This window comes from Orycteropus afer, unplaced genomic scaffold (genome assembly GCF_000298275.1).
Source record: "Orycteropus afer afer isolate SDZICR_OR568_19922 unplaced genomic scaffold, OryAfe1.0 scaffold00025, whole genome shotgun sequence".
NCBI lineage: Eukaryota > Metazoa > Chordata > Mammalia > Tubulidentata > Orycteropodidae > Orycteropus > Orycteropus afer.
Genome location: NW_006921612.1, coordinates 5019031 through 5037779, shown reverse-complemented (window position 1 = coordinate 5037779; position 18749 = coordinate 5019031). Strand labels below are relative to the sequence as shown.

Genomic DNA, 18749 nt, shown 5'->3' with positions numbered 1-18749 from the left:
CTTAGCATACAGATTGAATAAGTATGGTGAAAGGATACAACCCTGACACATACCTTTCCTAACTTTAACTCCTGCAGTATCCCTGGTCTATCCGCAGGTTCCTCTGAGCACAATTAAATGTTCTGGAATTCCCATTCTTCTCAATGTTATCCATAATTTGTTATGATTAACACAGTCAAATGCTTTTGCATAGTGAATAAAACACAACTGAGCATCTTTCTGATATTCTTTGCTTTCAGCCAAGATTCATCTGACAGTAGCAATTATATCTCGTTTCACATCGTCTTCTGAACTGAGCATGCATTTCTGGAAGTCCCAGTCAACATCCTGCTGTAACTGCTTTTGAATTATCTTCAGCAAATTTTACTTGCGTGTCATATTAATAGTATTGTTTGATTATTTCCACAATTTGTTGGATCATCTTTTTTTGGAATGGGTACAAATATGGATCTCTTCCAGTCAGCTGGCAGTTAGTTGTCTTCCAAATTACTTGGCATAGACAATTAAGTGCCTCCAATATCTGTTTGTTGAAACATCTCAGTGGGCATTCCATCACTTCTTGGAGCCTTGTTTTTCACCAATTCATTCAGTGCAGCTTTGACGTCTTCCTTCAGTAGCACTGGTTCTTGATCATATGCCACCTCCAGAAATAGTTGAGTATCGACCAATTCTTTTTTGTGCAGTGACCCTGTGTATTCTTTTCATCTTCTTTCAATGTTCCTGCATCATTCAATATTTTGCCTACAGAATACTTCAAGGTTGTAACTCAAGGCTTGTATTTTTCTTCACTTCTTTCAACTTGAGAAATGTTGAGTGTGCTCTTCCCTTTTGCTTTTCTAACTCCATGTCTTTGCACATTTCATTATAATAATTTACTTTGTCTTTTCAAGCTGCTCTTTGCAATCTTTTGTTCAGCTCTTTTTATCTTGTCATTTCTTTCATTTACTTTAGCTGCTCTCCATTCAAGAGCAACTTTCAGAGTCTCTTCTGACATCAATTTTGGTCTTTTCTTCCTTTCCTGTCTTTGTAATGACCTTTTGCTTTCTTCATGGATGAGACAAACTGGGAAAAAAAATCTTTAGAAACAATTTCTCTAATAAGGTTCTAATTTCTAAAATCTATAGAAAACTGCAACAACCTAACAACAAAAAGGCAAACAATCTAATCAAAAATAGGCAAAGGATATGAAGAGAGCCTTCATCAAAATGGACATTCAATCAGCCAACAAACATATGGAAAGATGTTCATGCTCATTAGCCACTGTTGTTGTTAGGTGCCATGAAGTCAACTCCAACTCATAACAAGCCTACGTACGACAGAGTGAAATAGTGCTCAGTGCTGCATCATCCTCAAAATCCTTGCTATACTTGAGCCCGCTGGTGCAGCCACTGTGTCAATCCATCTCATTGAAGGTATTCCCCTTCTTCGCTGACTCTCTACTTTACCAAGCATGATATCCTTCTCCAGGGATTGGTCCCTTCTGACAACATGACCAAAGTAGGTGAGACAATGTACGGCCATTCTCGCTTCCAAGGAGCATTCTTGCTACAATTCTTCCAGGATAGATTTGTTTGTTTTTCCGGCAGTCCAAGGTATTTTCAGTATTCTTTGCCAACACAATTCAAAGGCATCAACTCTTTTTCAGGCTTCTTATTTGTTGTCCAGCTTTCACACATGCACAAGATGACTGAAAATACCATGGCTTGGATCAGGCACACCTTAGTCTTCAAAATGACATCTCTGTTTCTTAATAAAGAGGTCTTTTGCAGCACATTTGCCCAGTGCAATATGGTGTCTGATTTCTTGACTACTGCTTCCACTGGTGTTGATTGTGGATCCAGGTAAAATGCAATCCCTGACAACTTCAATCTCTTATTCATTTATTGTGATGCTGCTTATTGGTCCAGTTATGAGGATTTCTGTTTTATTTATGTTGAAGTGTAATTCATACCGAAGACTGCAGTCTTTGATCTTCATCAATAAGTGCTTCAAGTCATCTTCACGTTAAGTGAGCAAGGTTGTGTCATCTCCATATCACAAGTTGTTAGTAGGTCTTCTGTCAATCCTGATGCCACATTCTTCTCCATATAGCCCAGTTTCTTGGATTATTTGCTCAGCATACAGACTGAATGGTAGGTACAGATATGTACATAGGTCAGAAAAGACAAAAGTATCTATACCAAAAAAAAAAAACAAACTCACTGCCATCAAGTCAATTCAATGCATAGAGACTCCCTCCCCTTGGGTTTCTGATGTGCTATCTCTACAGAAGCAGATTGCCCAATCTTCCTTCAGAGGAGTGGCTGGTGGGTTTGAACCACCAGCCTTCTGGTTTAGCAGTCAAATACCTTAGGCACTATGCCACCAGAGCTCCCAGAAGTATTTATAGGTATCTGTAAATACAAATATGTGGGTGCAGACACATATATTCACTGAAGACACAAATATGGGTACTCCTCAGACAAAACCAAACAATTTTCAACATGGTATTCTGGGTTTGAAGTCTTAGGACCATAGTCTCATGGGACAACTCAGTCAACTGTCATAACACGTTTCACAAAAATTATGATTTGGATCCTAATGAGTAGCACCTGAGATCTTAAAAGCTTAGAAGTGGCCATCTAAGAATAGCTATGGTCTCTAATCTCCAAAAGAAAAATAGTAAGAATGTAGCCAAAAGTATAAAGAAGAAACAAGTCTACATGAACCACCTCATCAACACTGAGACCATAAGAACTAGATGGTGCCCAGCTACCACCACAGACCATTCTGACTGTGATTACCATAGTTGCTCCAGATAGAATAGGAGAAAAATATGGAGAGAACAGCAGAGAACAGAGTACTCCTTGAGACTATTACCCTGAGACACTCTACAAATCTAGAACCAACCCTATCCTGTGAGACCAGCTTTTAGCAATATAGCAGAGTGGCACACAAAACAACAGATATTACCTGTAAGATCACTGTCCTACTTAAAACCACCATTATGAGATCAAAAGGTCAACAGTTACTCAAAAGCAAAGAAAAAAGATAAGGGGGCAGGGAAACTAGTGTCCTGGAAAGGGAGCAAACTGAACATAACCAAAGAAAATGTTGATAGACTGTGATAAATGTTAACACTCAGATAAATGTAACTAATGTAATCGAACAATATGTATGAAAATTTTCAAATGGGAATCTAACTTGCTGTATAAATTTTCACCAAAAACACAAGAAAATATTATTTAAACAAAAATTAAAATGGTGAAGATAACATATGAAAAAGAGACAGATAAAAAGCTGCCTGATCCCTTGACCACCTTAAGCAGATTCTTCTGTCACTGCATTTCATTCCTTTCCTCCACACACTTACAATAATTCACAATGATATATTGGTTTGTTTATCTATCATCATCACCCTCCAAAATTCTAAGCTCACAAGGGCAAAAATAAGATCTTTTTTACTCAAGATATTCCTGGTGCCTAACACGGTGTTCTATTGAACATCTTGCTAAATAAATAAATCACTTGTTAGGTTTCCTATATTTCCTTTCATAAGACAGGAAGTGGCAAAATAAATAATAACAAGCAAAAGAGCAATGGAGTCTTCCACCTTGGAATTCTACACACTAATTTTCAAGATATTGTCACTCTTAATGCTGAGCTAAAACAGTATGTTTACAAGTTAGATAGCTGATAAAACAGATTATCTTCTCATAGGTGAAGGTAAGGATTGTACTTCTTAGAAAGCACTATATGGCTATCTGCTCTGCTATGAAGCCCTCTAGAAAACTATGCCAAAACACAATCAGAGCAGTAATATTTGGAATATTGGACTTAAAAAAAAAGATGTCAATCTATGAGAGAGGCTACATAAGGATATACAAAAAGTAACCAGCAACTCCTCTATAATAGGCAATTTCACATAGTGGTTGAATTTAGAGCTAGACTAACAAATTCAATTTACCACAGACCTAAATGTCTTTATATTTTTGTTGCAACAGCCCTTAGAGAAAAAAACAGTACTAATGAAAAAACTAACACTTCTTGTTGTTGCTGTTACGTGCCGTCGAGTCGGACCCGACTCATAGCGACCCCTCCTTGGGTTTCCAAGGCAGTATCACTACGGAAGTAGATTGCCCCATCTTCCTTCCGAGGAGTGGCTGGTGGGTTTGAACCGCCAGCCTTCTGGTTAGCAGTCAAATGCCTTAGGCACTATGCTACCAGAGCTCCTGGCACTAGGTAGTGCAGATTAAATATAAACCTGTATGTCTCATTTGCATGTTCTCTGGCTCTAAATGTACTTTCCAAATTTAAGATACAGTTTTAAATTAAATAGTAAATGTCAAAATATTTAATTAACATGTTTTGTTGATTTGGTGAAAATAATCTAAACATATTTATTTTTTAAATACAGGTAATATTTTAAAAATATAGGTAATATAGGTATTTTTCCCCTAAGAAAATGCTTTAAAATAAAACAGCAACTACCAAGATTCAAAGTTATATTCCGTGATAAAAAGCCAAAACCAAACCCACTGCCATCGAGTCAATTCTGACTCAAAGTGATCCCCATTGGGTTTCCAAGGAGGTACATCTTTATGGAAGTAGACTGTCTTATCTTCCTTCCATGGAATGGCTCGTAGGTTTGAAGCATCATCCTTCTGGTTAGCAGTCAAATGCCTTAGACACTATACCAGCAGATTTTCAAAGCTGTTTACATCTTTCTAAAAACAAAAACCACTTATTTTTAATTAACTGAGATACATTTATTCTTCTAAATCAAATAGCTTTCTAAACAAATACTGAATATCTTTTCCTCAAGTTTAGGTACCCATATTAACAAGAATAGCAGCAAACAACTATAAAGTAACAAGTTTTTGCAGGAGCTTACTGATACACAGGGGGCTTGGAACTCAGGAATACTTCCAACAAAAACAATATCAAACACACTGGGTTTCAGGTTGGGTGCCATAGGGGACTTGGATTCCCTCTGAAGTCTATATAGTTGTCAGAGGTGTTAATTATAAAGAACCAACCTAAGATTAAATTACATTTCTGAGAAAACTAAACCTGAAAAACTACCCCTGGCATTAGCATCTAGAACTACAGTTGAAATAAACCCTGGAATTAAGAAGCAAACAAACAAAACAACAGGACCTGATCTCTAAGAGGGAAGGACAGCATAAAGAAAATATGGCTAAAACTGGAGAAATCCTGTTACCAAGAGCCATTTGGTTGTAAGGACTCAATTATAGGGGTATATAGGTGCTCTGGCGGTGTAGTGCCTAAGGCATCTTACTGTTCAAACCCACCAGCTACTCCTCAGAAGGAAGAATGGACAATCTACTTCCATAGAGATACTGCCTTGAAAACCCAAGGAAGAGTCACTACAAGTCAGAATCAACTTGATGGCAGTGAGTTTGGTTTGATTTTTTGATAGGGATATATTGTGGCAAAGAATAGTGTAAATTACGAACTGCATTTGGTCTATCAAGATTTCAAGTATTTAAGAAAGATGGTACCAGACAGTAAGAGGCAAAATTTTATAAGCTAAAAGAACATTAAGTTGTCTTTGCTTTTAGCGTAGCCCCAAAGGGGAAACAAAGAGAAGCTTTCAGATCTGATTTATGTTATTAAAGATCACCACAAAGACCTCCTACTTTTGGCACAAATTATGTATAAAGCACACTCCTATGCCTTTATAGTGCCTAAAATGAGCCTTCATGCCAAATGTCAGCTCTGTGAGTTTGATAAAATCTTATGAAAAACGGCAGGCTTTCAGACTCCTGGGCTCTCTTTGCTTTGAAGGAGTATTATAAAGAGGTAGGTTCCAAGTAAAGACAAGTGGCGCTATAAAACATCACTCAGTGAAACAGCAGCAAAGCAGAAAGGTAGGTCAGGAAGAACACTTAAGTACAAGTTTCAGCATCATGCTAAGCTTAGCAGGAATAACTTAGGTTCTCACTGTTCCCACATGCACAGTCACCTGGGAGTGGTCTCTGTACAGTTTTGTTTTGTTTTTTTAAATCTGAGCTTTCTGCTAAGTCTGAGTTATAAAGCTGAAACTAAAAAGATATTATAAGGTAAGCTAAGATTTGTCCAAAAAAATAGTTTCTTGCCACTTCTTCACCTGACCCCTCTCATTCATACTAATTATAAAGTCCCCATTACTTGGAACAAAAAGCTCACCCTACGAAATAAACTCAGAGAGTTAGAAGGGAATAAGAATGAAGCATCCTATAATTCTAAGATTAAACATTTCAAAAGCCAATGGAGCTAACTAAAGAAGTTTAAGTAATCTGAGTTGGAGTTAATATTTGTAAGTGTATGGGCTGAACTGTGTCCCCAGAAAAGGTAAGATGTCCTAACTCCTCTATTTGTGGATATAATCCCATTTGGGAGTAAGGTTTTCTTTGCAATGTTGATGAGCCATATCTTCCTGGACTCCAGGAATGACATCTGGATCTGCATATCTGCCCCAGGAGAAACTATGAAGTTACCCTTGATTCATTCCTCTTCCTTGCTCCCCACATCCAATTAATCACCATGTCTGTCTTACAAACTTAAAAATCGTTCCAACTTTATCTGCTCTACCACCATCTTAGTACAGGCTGGTTAAGATGGTGTGTTAGACTGGGTTCTCCAGAGAAACAAAACCAGTAAAGCTTATATAGAGAGAGAAAGAGAAATTTATCTTAGGAAAATGGCTCACACAATTATAGAAGCTGGAAAGTCCAAAGTTCTTGGATCAAACGTCAAGCTGGAGGCTTTTCCTGACTCTTGCAGCTCCAGGGGCTGAGGAGCTCAAGGTTGGCAGGCAGTACACTGGCTGTTGACTCCGACAAATGATGAATCCAAGATCTCCAGGCTGAATGGTGGATTGCTCGCTCACAGACACTTGTAGGCACCACAATAGAATCCTGATCCACAGAAGAGTGTCTCTTTTCCCTGGATGTCCATAGATATACTGGAAGCAGGCCATACCCCTAGGGAAACTCCCTTTCAATGGATTGGCTGCTCAGAACATATTCACCTGATCCCATCATGGGAATAACCCCATCACAACTGCTTAAACCACACAGAATTGTGGTCCAGCCAAGTTGACACACAGCTCCAACTATCACAGATGGCTTCACAGGAATAGTATCCAGAACTGCCCCTTACCCACCCCCACACAATGAAGCTCTGCAGCCTGTATATCCTCATCTACTAAGCTGAGTACCTGCCAAAGCCCTCCACTCTTGCTTTCTTATTTTTCACCTTTCCATTAGCTGATTCTATATACTTCTAAAAACAAAACTGTAATTATTTATAATTAATTCTTCAAGACTATCTGAAGTCTGGCTGTATACTACCTCAGTGGTATCTGAGGTTATACTTTAAAGCTAAGCACCGAGATGTGCTGTAATGAATATTATTCATGTCATTTGTTATTGTTGCTGTTGTTGTTGTTGTTACGTGCTGTCAAGTCGGACACAACTCGTAGCAACCCCTCCTTGGGTTTCCAAGGTGTTATCACTACAGAAGTAGATTGCCCAACCTTCCTTCCGAGGAGTGGCTGGTGGATTTGAACTGCCAGCCTACTAGTTAGCAGTCAAGTACCTTAGACACTACACTACCAGAGCTCCTTCATATCATTTGTTGTTGTTGTTGTTATGTGCTGTCGAGTCAGACCCAACTCATAGCAACCCCTCCTTGGGTTTTCAAGGCAGTACCACTAAGGAAGCAGACTGCCCCATCTTCCTTCCGAGGAGTGGCTGGTGGATTTGAACCGCCAGACTTCTGGTTAGCAGTCAAGTGCCTTAGGCACTATGCTACCAGAGCTCCCATCATGTCATTGGGTAGTATATTTTCGACATGGGGAAAGGATCCAAAATCCAAGACAATGGCATCTCATAGGCAGTTGGTGAAGATCAAAGATGGCACTCACCCCTACAAGGAAAATGAAAGGATACTCCTCCCACAACATGAGGTAAAGGGTATAGGAGCAAACTAATTCATTCTGGCTCTCTTGACAGTATTTCCAAAACAGGCTGAAACTGGGGAAAGACTACGTGATACTGGACTAAGGTAAGGCATATAAATCTTAGTCAATGAACAAGCCTGACAAACAGCATTTGACAACTCAAGGATAACAAACCATCTCAAAGTACTGCCAGCCAGATTAGTCAAATTATCCCAGGACTCAAGAAAGTCACAAGGACTAAAAAGGGAGACCTGATATAGAAAACATATACCACTATCATTGTACATGCAGACTGCTACACAGCTAGCTCTGGTTGCTTCCTGATTAGATTCTTATCTAATCCATTTTCTCAGCCAAAGTAATCTTTCTAAAAAGCAAATCTGATCGTATCATTGCCCTGCTTAAATTTTTACAAGACTCTCTGCCCTACATTCCTATACCAGGTTTACAAGTCCCTTCACAGTCTGGCTCCTGAGTAAGCCTTTAACCTTATATCTTAACCCTCCATTCCTCTCTCTGCACATACTATTCTTTGCACATACTATTCCCTCCACTTCCAAACCTTTCTCCCATCCTGCACTCCACTCTATCCTCACCCTTCATCTAGTATACATAATCATCCTTCAGGTCTCATCTTAGAAGCCATTTCTTCTGGGAAGTTTTCTCAGAGATTACCCTCTACACTTCCCACCATCCCTCAGCCCCACATTGGGTTAAATGTCTCTCCCCCAAGCACCCTTTCAAAGTACTCTTCCTTATCTCTACTATGGCATTCATTACATCAAATTGAAATCACCTAGCTTCTTGTGACTCTGGTGATGCAATGCCTAAGGCATTTGACTGTAACCTCAAAGGTGGTGGTTCAAATCCACCAGCTGCTCTGTGGAAGAAAGACAGAGCAATCTACTTCTATAAAGATTTGCCACCTCAGAAACCCAATGGGGGTTGCTATGAGTCGGAATTGACTTGATGGCAGTGAGCTTCCTGTTTCAGTCCCTAACTATAAACTCCTTTAGGAAAGAACAGTACTCTACACACTGTTACACTGCCAGCACTTGGCATTGTATCTGACACAGCTGATGCAAGCAACAAATGAATTCAGAGAAAGACGGATAAATAAAATGATATGAATACAGAAGCAGTTATCTGTGAGAGGGAAAAGAGCAACAAATTACAACTTAGGATAACCAAAAAGCTTGCTGTCACTACCAACAAAAAGAAGTCTCTCAGAGAGCTTTCAACAACAACATATCAGTGTCCTGAAACCACAGAAAGTCAATATCAACCAATACACTATTTTGAAAATAGACATACAGCTGAACAATTTCATCGAGAACCATCACAAATATGAAGAAATTGTGTAACTGGAGGCTCACGGTGGTTAAGAAGAGTTCATTTCCCTAAAATTATGATATTTAACACTCCTTGCCTCCAGGGGAAGATTATACAACAAGCAAAGTAAGTACAGGCTTACTTGTGCTTACTTACTAATATGTAGCAATTACACATGGTTCACTTCCTATGATCACTAATATCTGAAAGTTTAAGATTCTGAAACTGTTGGAAACAAAGCAAATGTAAATCTTAAGAATTGAGACTGATTTCTAATGCCTATTTTAACATGATATTAAATAGTTTCCCATAAAGCAGTGTTTAAATACCAGTCCTAAACATTATTTTACTAGCTCCAGGAAGCAAACTCAATCTACATGTGAGTCCTCTGTACATTAATTTACAAAGCCCAAAGTTCCCCCATACATTCAATTTAAAAATAAAGCATCCTTGCTTGTCCTATTTCAATCATAACTCCTATTTGTAGTACTTACCGGAATGTAATAAATGCCCATCTTCGGGGTTTCATTGGCAGTAAGAAGCATTCCTAAAAATAAACACAGTGAAATAGGTAAACACATGGCGAAAATCTATTTGTTTTACATTTTGCTATGCACACGGTAAAAAAGGACTCAGTACACAGTACACAGTAGAAGAGCACAGATTGGAGATCAAGTGCCCCAGGAGTCAGGTCTTGGACTTGAACAGACACTTCACCAAGGAAGATATTCAGGTGGCCAGCTAATACATGAAGTGAAGCTCACAATCACTGGCCACCAGAGAGATGCAAATCAAAACAACAATGAGATACCATCTCACCCCAGCACTGATGGCAAGATTCAATGAGACAGAAAATAACAAAGGCTGGTAGGGATGTAGAGAGATTGGGACTCTCATAAACTGCTGGTGGGACTATGAAATGATACAACCACTAAGGAAAGCAATATGGCAATTCCTGGAATTGGAGATACCATTTGACCCAGCAATCCCATTACTAAGTATATATCCTAGAGGTGAGATCCAGGACAGGAACAGATATATATGCATGCCCATGTTCATCGCAGCACTATTTACAATAGCAAAAAGATGGAAATAACCTATGTGCCCATCAGTGGAAGAGTGGATGACCAAACTATGGTACGTACACACAATGGAATGCTATGCAGCACTAAAGAATAATGTAGAGTCTGCAAAACCCCACATAATATGGATTAGCTTGGAGGACATTATGTTGAGTAAAATAAGTCAATCACAGAAGGACAAATATAGTATTAGTTCATTGTTGTGGAGGGTCAAGGAAAGGTTTATCTATGGAGGGAAACTTTCTTTGCTGGTTGCCAGGGGTGGGAGGGGAGGGAACACTGCAAAAAAAAAAAAAAAAAAAAACACATTGATCCATGTCACTTTAGTTTTGTGTATTTCACTGTACATAAATTATATTTCAATAAAATGCATTTAAAAAAAAGAAGAAGAAGAAAGGCTTCCTTCTGTTAATCCAGAATCAAATAACCAAGGTAAGGTATTTTCTACAAAATGCCACAGTAAAGTAGCTCCTAATTTGCTGCTTGAATGGCTTTCATCGCACTATCAAGCACAAAAAAAACAAAAACAAAAACAAAACCCTCAAAGTGCTTTCAAAAATCTATCACTGTCCCTGAAATCCCTGAAAGTCAGTATCAACCAAAAATTTTTTGGAGCTATTTCACAGAGTACCACCATAAATGTGAAGAACTTTCATAACTGGAGTCTTACAGTGGTTAAAGTGAATCCACTTCCCTAAAATTCAACTTCACACTTGAACTGAAAACAAAGTGACTTAAGGGGAAAAAATGCTATGTGTAGCTATACCAGAAAAGACCTAGATGGAATCCAATAGTCTTTACTATAATGAAATAATTCACTCATAAGGGAACTTTCACAGACTAAATCAGCCATGGAGGTTAATATTTGGTATCCTTGGAATCAATAAAAAGAAGCAAACTGAATTAAGGGACAATTATCTGGCATTCAATAAAGTTTTCCATAGAACCTCAGAAGCAATATCTACCTATGAATCCATTATTCTTTCATATTGAAGTATATACTACCGAACTATTTAAAAGTGTCAGTTTTCTTTTTTTTTTTTTCCTTTTCCATATTTATAACCTACTCCTCAAAGTCTCTAGAAAACAGTTGGTGTGACTATATGCAATTGCCAAAACTAATCATAGCCTCTGTTCCAGACTGATGCATTTTAAATTAAATAGAAATCAGCAAACATTTGGGTGGGCCTTTATGATTTAGTGCACACTTTAACAGATATTAACTTTGTACACATGTGATAATAAGAAATATTATCATCCCTATTTTACAGGTCAGAAAAATATCAAAGAGAATGCCACTGTCACTGAGTTAGTGAACTCTGAAGCTAAAATTCAAACTCAAGCTCTTCTTTTTAAATACTTTTACAAATCAATAAAATTATATCATTTTAAAACCCTATTTGTAAGTGTATGGGAGGGAAGGACACAGGGAAGAGGTAACTATGGGGAGGAAGTGGGAAGAGAGCTGTTGCATTGTGGGAGATTGCAGTCAATGTCATGAGACAAAATGTATGTGAACTGCTGTATGGAAAATGAATTTGTTTTTTAAACTTTCACCAAAATTACAATAAAAGTGTTTTAAAAAATCTATTTGTAAAATACAATAGAGGAATTGTTAGAAAAAACACATTTGGATCATCAGATCACATAATCATAATTAAACACAATCAAATACTAAGATAATTATTTGATCCTTTATTTTTTAAAATACTTTTTGTTGCTGTTCCTTTGTAATAAGAAACATTTTAAAAGTGAGTATTTTTTTATTTGGGTGAAGACAAGGCCAATGTACCAAATGTGAGTGACCAATATGGCAGCATTGAGGATGAGAAAGACATAGAGAGGTACATGGGAGGTACAGACAACAAATATGAACTCTTTTGCATATACAGTACTGAGTTGTCAGTGAAGGCAAACATGGGTATGTGGATGGATAGATAGGTGGACAGGCTAAACGATTAGGTATGTCTATGAAATGGGGAGTGCATCCAAGATCATATATAGGGTTGGCAGATAATGGTCCTATAAGTGTAAGTGAATGATAAAAATTCCCAGGTGTATAGTAGAGCTGACAAGGGGCAAGGTGGTGGTCACTGCTTGGTCACAGCCAGCTACCCAGAGGGACCGAGTAGTTCAACCTGCGGGCTTGAGACCATAGTCACAAGGGACATCAAGCTCAATTGGCATAATATACTATACAAAACATTGTTCACCTCCTACTTTGGCGAGTAGCGACTGGGATCTTAAAAGCTAGCAAGCTGCCATCTAGATGCAACAATGGGTCTCTCCTCATCAAAAGCAAAGAATAAAGAAAACCAAAATTAATGGAAACAATTAGTTCTAGCGACTGTACACCATCTGATCTGCAACCTATACAACTATGAGACCAGAAGAACTAGATGGTGCCCGGCTACCACTGTCATCCACTTGGAAGGGGATCTACGCAGGAGATCCTGGATAGAGAGGGAGAACAATGTGGAACAAAACTCAAAATCATTTGGAGGAAAAAAAAGAAGGTAGGGACCAGGTTTGCTGGTCCAATAGAGCCTGGTGGAACCACTGAGACTATGGCCCCTAGCTGCCCTTCAGGTCTGGAATTGAACCCACACCTGTGGTTTCCAGTCAAAGTACAGGCATGTGAGTTAAACATTTACCTCAAGTAGACACACGCCCTGGAGAGAACAATCATGGGAGAAGGAAGGGCTGCTTATGCACAGGGAGACAGCTCAGGGGGCAGGAGTGTATGGAGGGATGGACACTGGGAAGAGGTAACTATGGGGAGAAGTGGGAGGGGCGCTGTTGCATTGTGATAAACTGTGGTCAATGACATGAGACAAAGTATATGTGAACTGCTGTATGGAAAGTGAATTTGCTCTGCAAATCTTCACCCAAATCACAATTTAAAAAAAAGTGAATATTTTAACTCCATTATAGAAATGAAATGCTGAAAATAAGTCAACTAACACTCAATCAGAAAGCAAGAATTTAATTCCATCTCAGCAGAAACACATCTTGCATATATCCTCAAAAGTGTGAGACAGCCTCAACCAGGGAACCAACTGTTCACCAAAAATAAACTCCATAAAAACATCTAAAAGCACTTAGTCAAGTCTAGAAAAGCAAGAATATATCTCTAAATTGGAACAAAACAAAAATTACAGCTTATTTCACAGCTTGTAGCAAGCACCTAAAAATGTTTCATTTTAGCACTTTTTCTGGTCTCAGCAACAATACAGTCCCTGGGGCCATGATCTCATTGATTGTGCCTTGTCCTAAATTTTCACTAATGGTACTGCCAAACCAAACTCACTGCCATCAAGTTGATTCTGACTCATAGCGACACCCTTTGGGTTTCCAAGGTGGTAAATCTTTACAGGAATAGATTTCCCAGTCTTCCTTCCACAGAATGGCAGCAGTCTGATGCCTTAGGCACTACACCACCAGAGCTCCTTAATAGTACTGCCAACACTTTCCAAATGCCTTTAGACTTAACCAAAGAAAAAGTTTTGGGGTCAGAATACATATTTTAACCAAAAAGAAGGTCCCTGACAAAGATATCTCATAAGCCAGTCTTCATCAGCTCATTCAAATGAACATTCCACAAGAAAACACAACCACATCTATCAAACCAACCCCAGGAAAGGCCCTAATCTGATAGCATGAAAGAATTCAGAAGGGATTTAGCTAGATTGTTTTCCACTATGGGGTAGGCTCTAACTTGGCCATATGTTTTCTAATGATACAAACTGATCTACTATCAAACTAAAGTGGGGAGGGTCATTATGAGAACTAATTCAATTATTAAGTTATAATTATGTTATTCTTTTATAAACGAGAAAAATAAAAACCTCACAAGCCCCAAGGAGTACTTCTAACAAGTAGAAACAGAAAATTAAACTACTGAAAGAAAGACTTAGTTTAGCAGAAATTAAGATATCATCCACAACAGAAGAAAGCAAACATTTATGGAGTGTCAAGTGCCAGGCACATAACATTTACAGGTAAGAAAATAGCCTCAGAAAGTTAAATAATTTGCTCAAGGTCACGACAAAGCTAAGAAAATGGAGTAGCTGGTACTCTACTAATCTGGCTGACTCCACAGCCCAGTAACAGGAGACTCTAAAGTGCCAGTAACAACTAAGGTATAATAAAATACTTTGTACTTGATCAAACAGCACACTACTCAAAAGGGTCAATGTAAACATGATGAAGTATTTTTAATAATGTCAAACTGAAAAGCAATAGACAGTTACATATACTGTACATTTTAAACAAATGAATACAGGATAAAAACATAGAATACAGAGAAATGACTATGATAATAGTACTTGAGAAGAGACTGTGGAAAAATAGATGGTTTTTTCCATTAAATGTCCTTTAATGTTGCTGTTTATTGTTTCAACAATAAAAATGTAATTTTAAAAGACAATCAGCACCTACAGCCAAATATGAACTAGAACTGTATAATTAAACTAGTGAAAGAAAATCTAATGAAACAACAATACTTTCCCAGAAACATGCACATATAAATACACATCTGTATCTGCTTCAGGGTGCTAAAGATTCACCCAAGCTCAGACTTAGAAATCAGAAACACTTCTCTAAAGCAGTACTACTCAAAGTTTGGTCCCACAGCCTGGTTCTAAGCTATTACCAGTACATAAAATAAGTACAGAAATTTGAAGTAAGGATCTGGAAATCTGGATAACAGTTTGATATTACAGTGATATCTAAATGTGCAATCATTTTTCTAGTACATCATTTTACTTTACTTCACAAAAGTATCAATATGTAATGGACTGGAAATTCTAAATTAACCAAAAACCTGGTCCTTTATCAGATACACATGAGAAGCACTGCACTGAAATATACAGGTCACTGCCTTAAACAGCTTAGTGTCTACAATCTACTAGTACACACAAAACTGTGCCTGAGAGAGAGAGGCCAGGACATTTCTGTGCTTAACTCCTGTTAGAAGTATATGGAACATTTGATTTTACTATATAAGGCACCAGGGATATGATCCAGGTTTGGGTTTGTTTTACTTCTTTTTAGTACTTTTAATACACTTAAAGTATTAAATGTACTAAGAAGGTACTGACAAAAAATATAAAGACTACTTCACATTGAGTAGTACAGGCAGTCCCTCTCAGCCCTATTACAGCTGGTGAGAAAACTGAGATTACATGATTTGCATCATTAAGCCTGAATTAGGGTTTTCTAAGTTCCAAGCAAGGAGCTCTGGTAGCATAGTGCCTAAGGCACTTGACTGCTAACCAGAAGGCTGGCGGTTCAAACCCACCAGCCACTCCTCGGAAGGAAGATGGGGCAATCTATTTCCGTAGTGATACTGCCTCAGAAACCCAAGGAGGGGTCGCTATGAGTCGGGGCCGACTCGACAGCACATAACAACAACAACAACAAATTCCAAGCAAGGAGCTCCAGTGACGCAGTGGTTAAAGCATTTGGTTGCTAACCGTAAAGTTCAGCAGTTAAACCCACTAGCTGCTCCATGTGAGACAGATGTAGCAGTCTGCTTCTGTAAAGATTAATAGCCTTGGAAACCCTATGGGGCAGTTCTCTGTCCTATTTTTGGAATCCAAAGCTCACCTCCTTTTTTCTCTAGAACCACCTATCTTAATTCTACAAGTCTGAGTTGGGGGCTCAGACATTTGCATGCTTAACAAGTTCCCCACATGAATCCAATATACACCAAAGTCTTAGAACTATGCTGCCTCTTTAAGCACCATACCCTACAAGGAGCAGTTAGTTGCTCAATGATGAATAAATGACTGAACGGACAAGAGCAGGAACTTAAAATGGAATAATTTCTCAATAATCTGAGCAGTCCTGATATTAGAAAAACATTACAAAACAATAATCATGATTAGTCGTTAATTACTCCAAAATGAGTAAGCAAGAAGATAAAAAAGAAGAATGTTTTACCTTTTCTCAAATATGATTAATCTCATAATGATTAAGCAGAAAATATAAAGAGTAGCATTAAAGGAAAAAGGTGTGATACAGCAAGGGAAGATAGCAAAGCATATGAATCAATTATGCTCACAACCAAACCACAAAGAAGTTGTGAGGTACCCATCTTACTTTGCTTGCTACATTATGACATAATTTATTTAGCTAGTTTTCTACGTTTCATTATCCTCTTATGAGTTTTTTTTTTAAAAAAAACGATCATTCCTCTTTATAAAACATCATTGTTAAAAATATTACTTTCCAGAAAAGCAGCCTTTATAATGAAGAAATCTGTTGGTCTTCATCTTAACAAAGTGATCTAACTCATGATCACTGATACAGGGGATGACCTAATGTGTTGAGATCTGACATGAAGCACCAAGCATTCCTATGAATTACTCTTGTCCAAATATTTAACCTAAACTTAAATCAAGCTTTTAGACTTCATTTCTATTTTAGAAAAACAGAGGCTGGAGGAGCAAGTTCAACGACTTTATGAGAAACAATCATATAAATTCAGAAAAAAGGACATTATAAAAGACAACTGGCCTGTTCTTGGAAGCTCTGGTGGCATAGTGCCTAAGGAATTTGGCTGCTAACCAGAAGGCTGGTGGTTCAAACTCACCAGCCACTCCTCAGTAGGAAGGTTGGGCAATCTACTTCCGTAAAGATACCGCCTCAGAAATCTAAGGAGGGGTCGCTATGAGTCGAATCGACTGGAAGGCAGGGAGTTTGGTGTTTTGGTTTGGGCTGATCTGAGAAAAGTCAATGTTATGGAGAAGAGGGTCGGGTGTGTGTGTGGGGGAGAGATGGGGTTACTACTCTAGATTAAAAGAAACTAAAGAGACATTATAATTGAACGTAATGCATAGCCTTGACCATAACCTGATTCCAAAAAGAAGGCTTTTAAAAATGCATTGGGGGGAGGGGGGCATTATAGGGGCAATTAAAAATATGTGAAAATGGACTGGATATAATTTTATTAGCAAATTATTGCTAATTTAATTAGGTGTGACGATGGTTCCAGCTACCAGTTGCAATCAAGTCAATTTTGACTCATGGCAACCCCATGCATGTCAGCATAGACCTGTGTTCCCTAAGATTTTCAATGGTTAATTTTTCAGAAATAAATCAACTAGCCTTTCTTCTGAGGCCACTCTGTTAATCTCCAACCTTTTGGTTAGCAGCTGAATGTGTTAATCATTTATACTAGCCGGGGAATCCATGATAATGGTACTTTATAGAAGAATGTTTTTGTTCTTGTGAGATAAATGTGCAATTAGATTGAGGTAAGTTGCCACAACATCTGCAGCTCACTTTCATGTTCAGAATAGGTAAATCATATAGTAAATCATAATTTCACTACCTACATCTCCCTCTCTCTTTTTCTGTCTCTCTCTACATAAAAGCCAAAACCAATCCCACTGCTGTCAAGCCAATTCCAATTCACAGTGACCCTACAGGACAGTTTGGGTTTCTGAGGCTATAAATCTTTACAGAAGCACACTGTCACATCTTTCTCCCACAGAGTGGTTGGTGGGCTTAAACCACTAGCTTTTTTAGGTAGTATCTGAGTGCTCTAACCACTGTGCCACTGTTGTTGTTGTTATGTACTGTCGAGTCGGACTTGACTCATAGTGACCCCTCTTTGGGTTTCCGAGGCAGTATCACTACAGAAGTAGATCGCCCCATCTTCCTTCTGAGGAATGGCTGGTGGGTTTGAACCTCTAGCCTTCTGGTTAGCAGTCAAGTGCCTTAGGCACTATGCTACCAGAGCTCCTGCTAGGGATCCTTTACATATATAAAATGTAAATACGGCAAAATATTAACAAATGTTGACTCTAGACAGAAGATAAAAAGAAGATCACACTACTATTCTTTCAACTTGCCTGTGTTCGAAATTTTTCTTAATAAAATTTTGCAGGTAATAAAGTTAACATAGAAATATCAGTGGTACTTCTATAAATCAGCAATGACAAGCTGAAAAGGAAATAAAGAAAACAATTCCATTTGTAATAATGTCTAAAAGAATATAAAGTACCTAGGAATAAATTTATCTAGGGAAGTGAAAGACTTGTACAGTGAAAAGTATAAAACATTGCTGAAAGAAATTAAAGAAGACCTACAAATTCAATGCAATACTTAAAAAATTTCACAGCCTTTTTTGCAGAAACAGAAAAGCCAATCCTTTAAATATATATGGAATTGCAAGGGGCCCTAAATAGCCAAAATAATTTTGAAGAAGAACAAAGTAAAAAGACTCACACTTCCCAGTTTCAAAATGTACTATAAGGCTACAGTAATCAAAATAGCATGGTACTGATAAACTATTGTTATTGTTGTTAAGTGCCGTCGAGTCGTTTCCGACTCATAGCGACCCCATGCACAGCAGAACGAAACACTGCCCGATCCCG

The 18749-nt window shown here is 38.1% G+C and overlaps 1 protein-coding gene across 1 annotated transcript in view; it reads right to left on the bottom strand.

Moving 5' to 3' along the window:
* NOL10 (nucleolar protein 10) overlaps window positions 1-18749 on the bottom strand; it is a 299928-nt gene that overhangs the window by 168834 nt on the left and 112345 nt on the right. Inside the window, exons 13-14 of the mRNA XM_007935129.1 lie at window positions 9775-9827; window positions 5948-6047 (exon numbers count right to left, since the gene is read on the bottom strand). Coding sequence (XP_007933320.1) covers window positions 5948-6047; window positions 9775-9827 — 153 coding nt within the window. The remainder of the gene's footprint in view (window positions 1-5947; window positions 6048-9774; window positions 9828-18749) is intronic.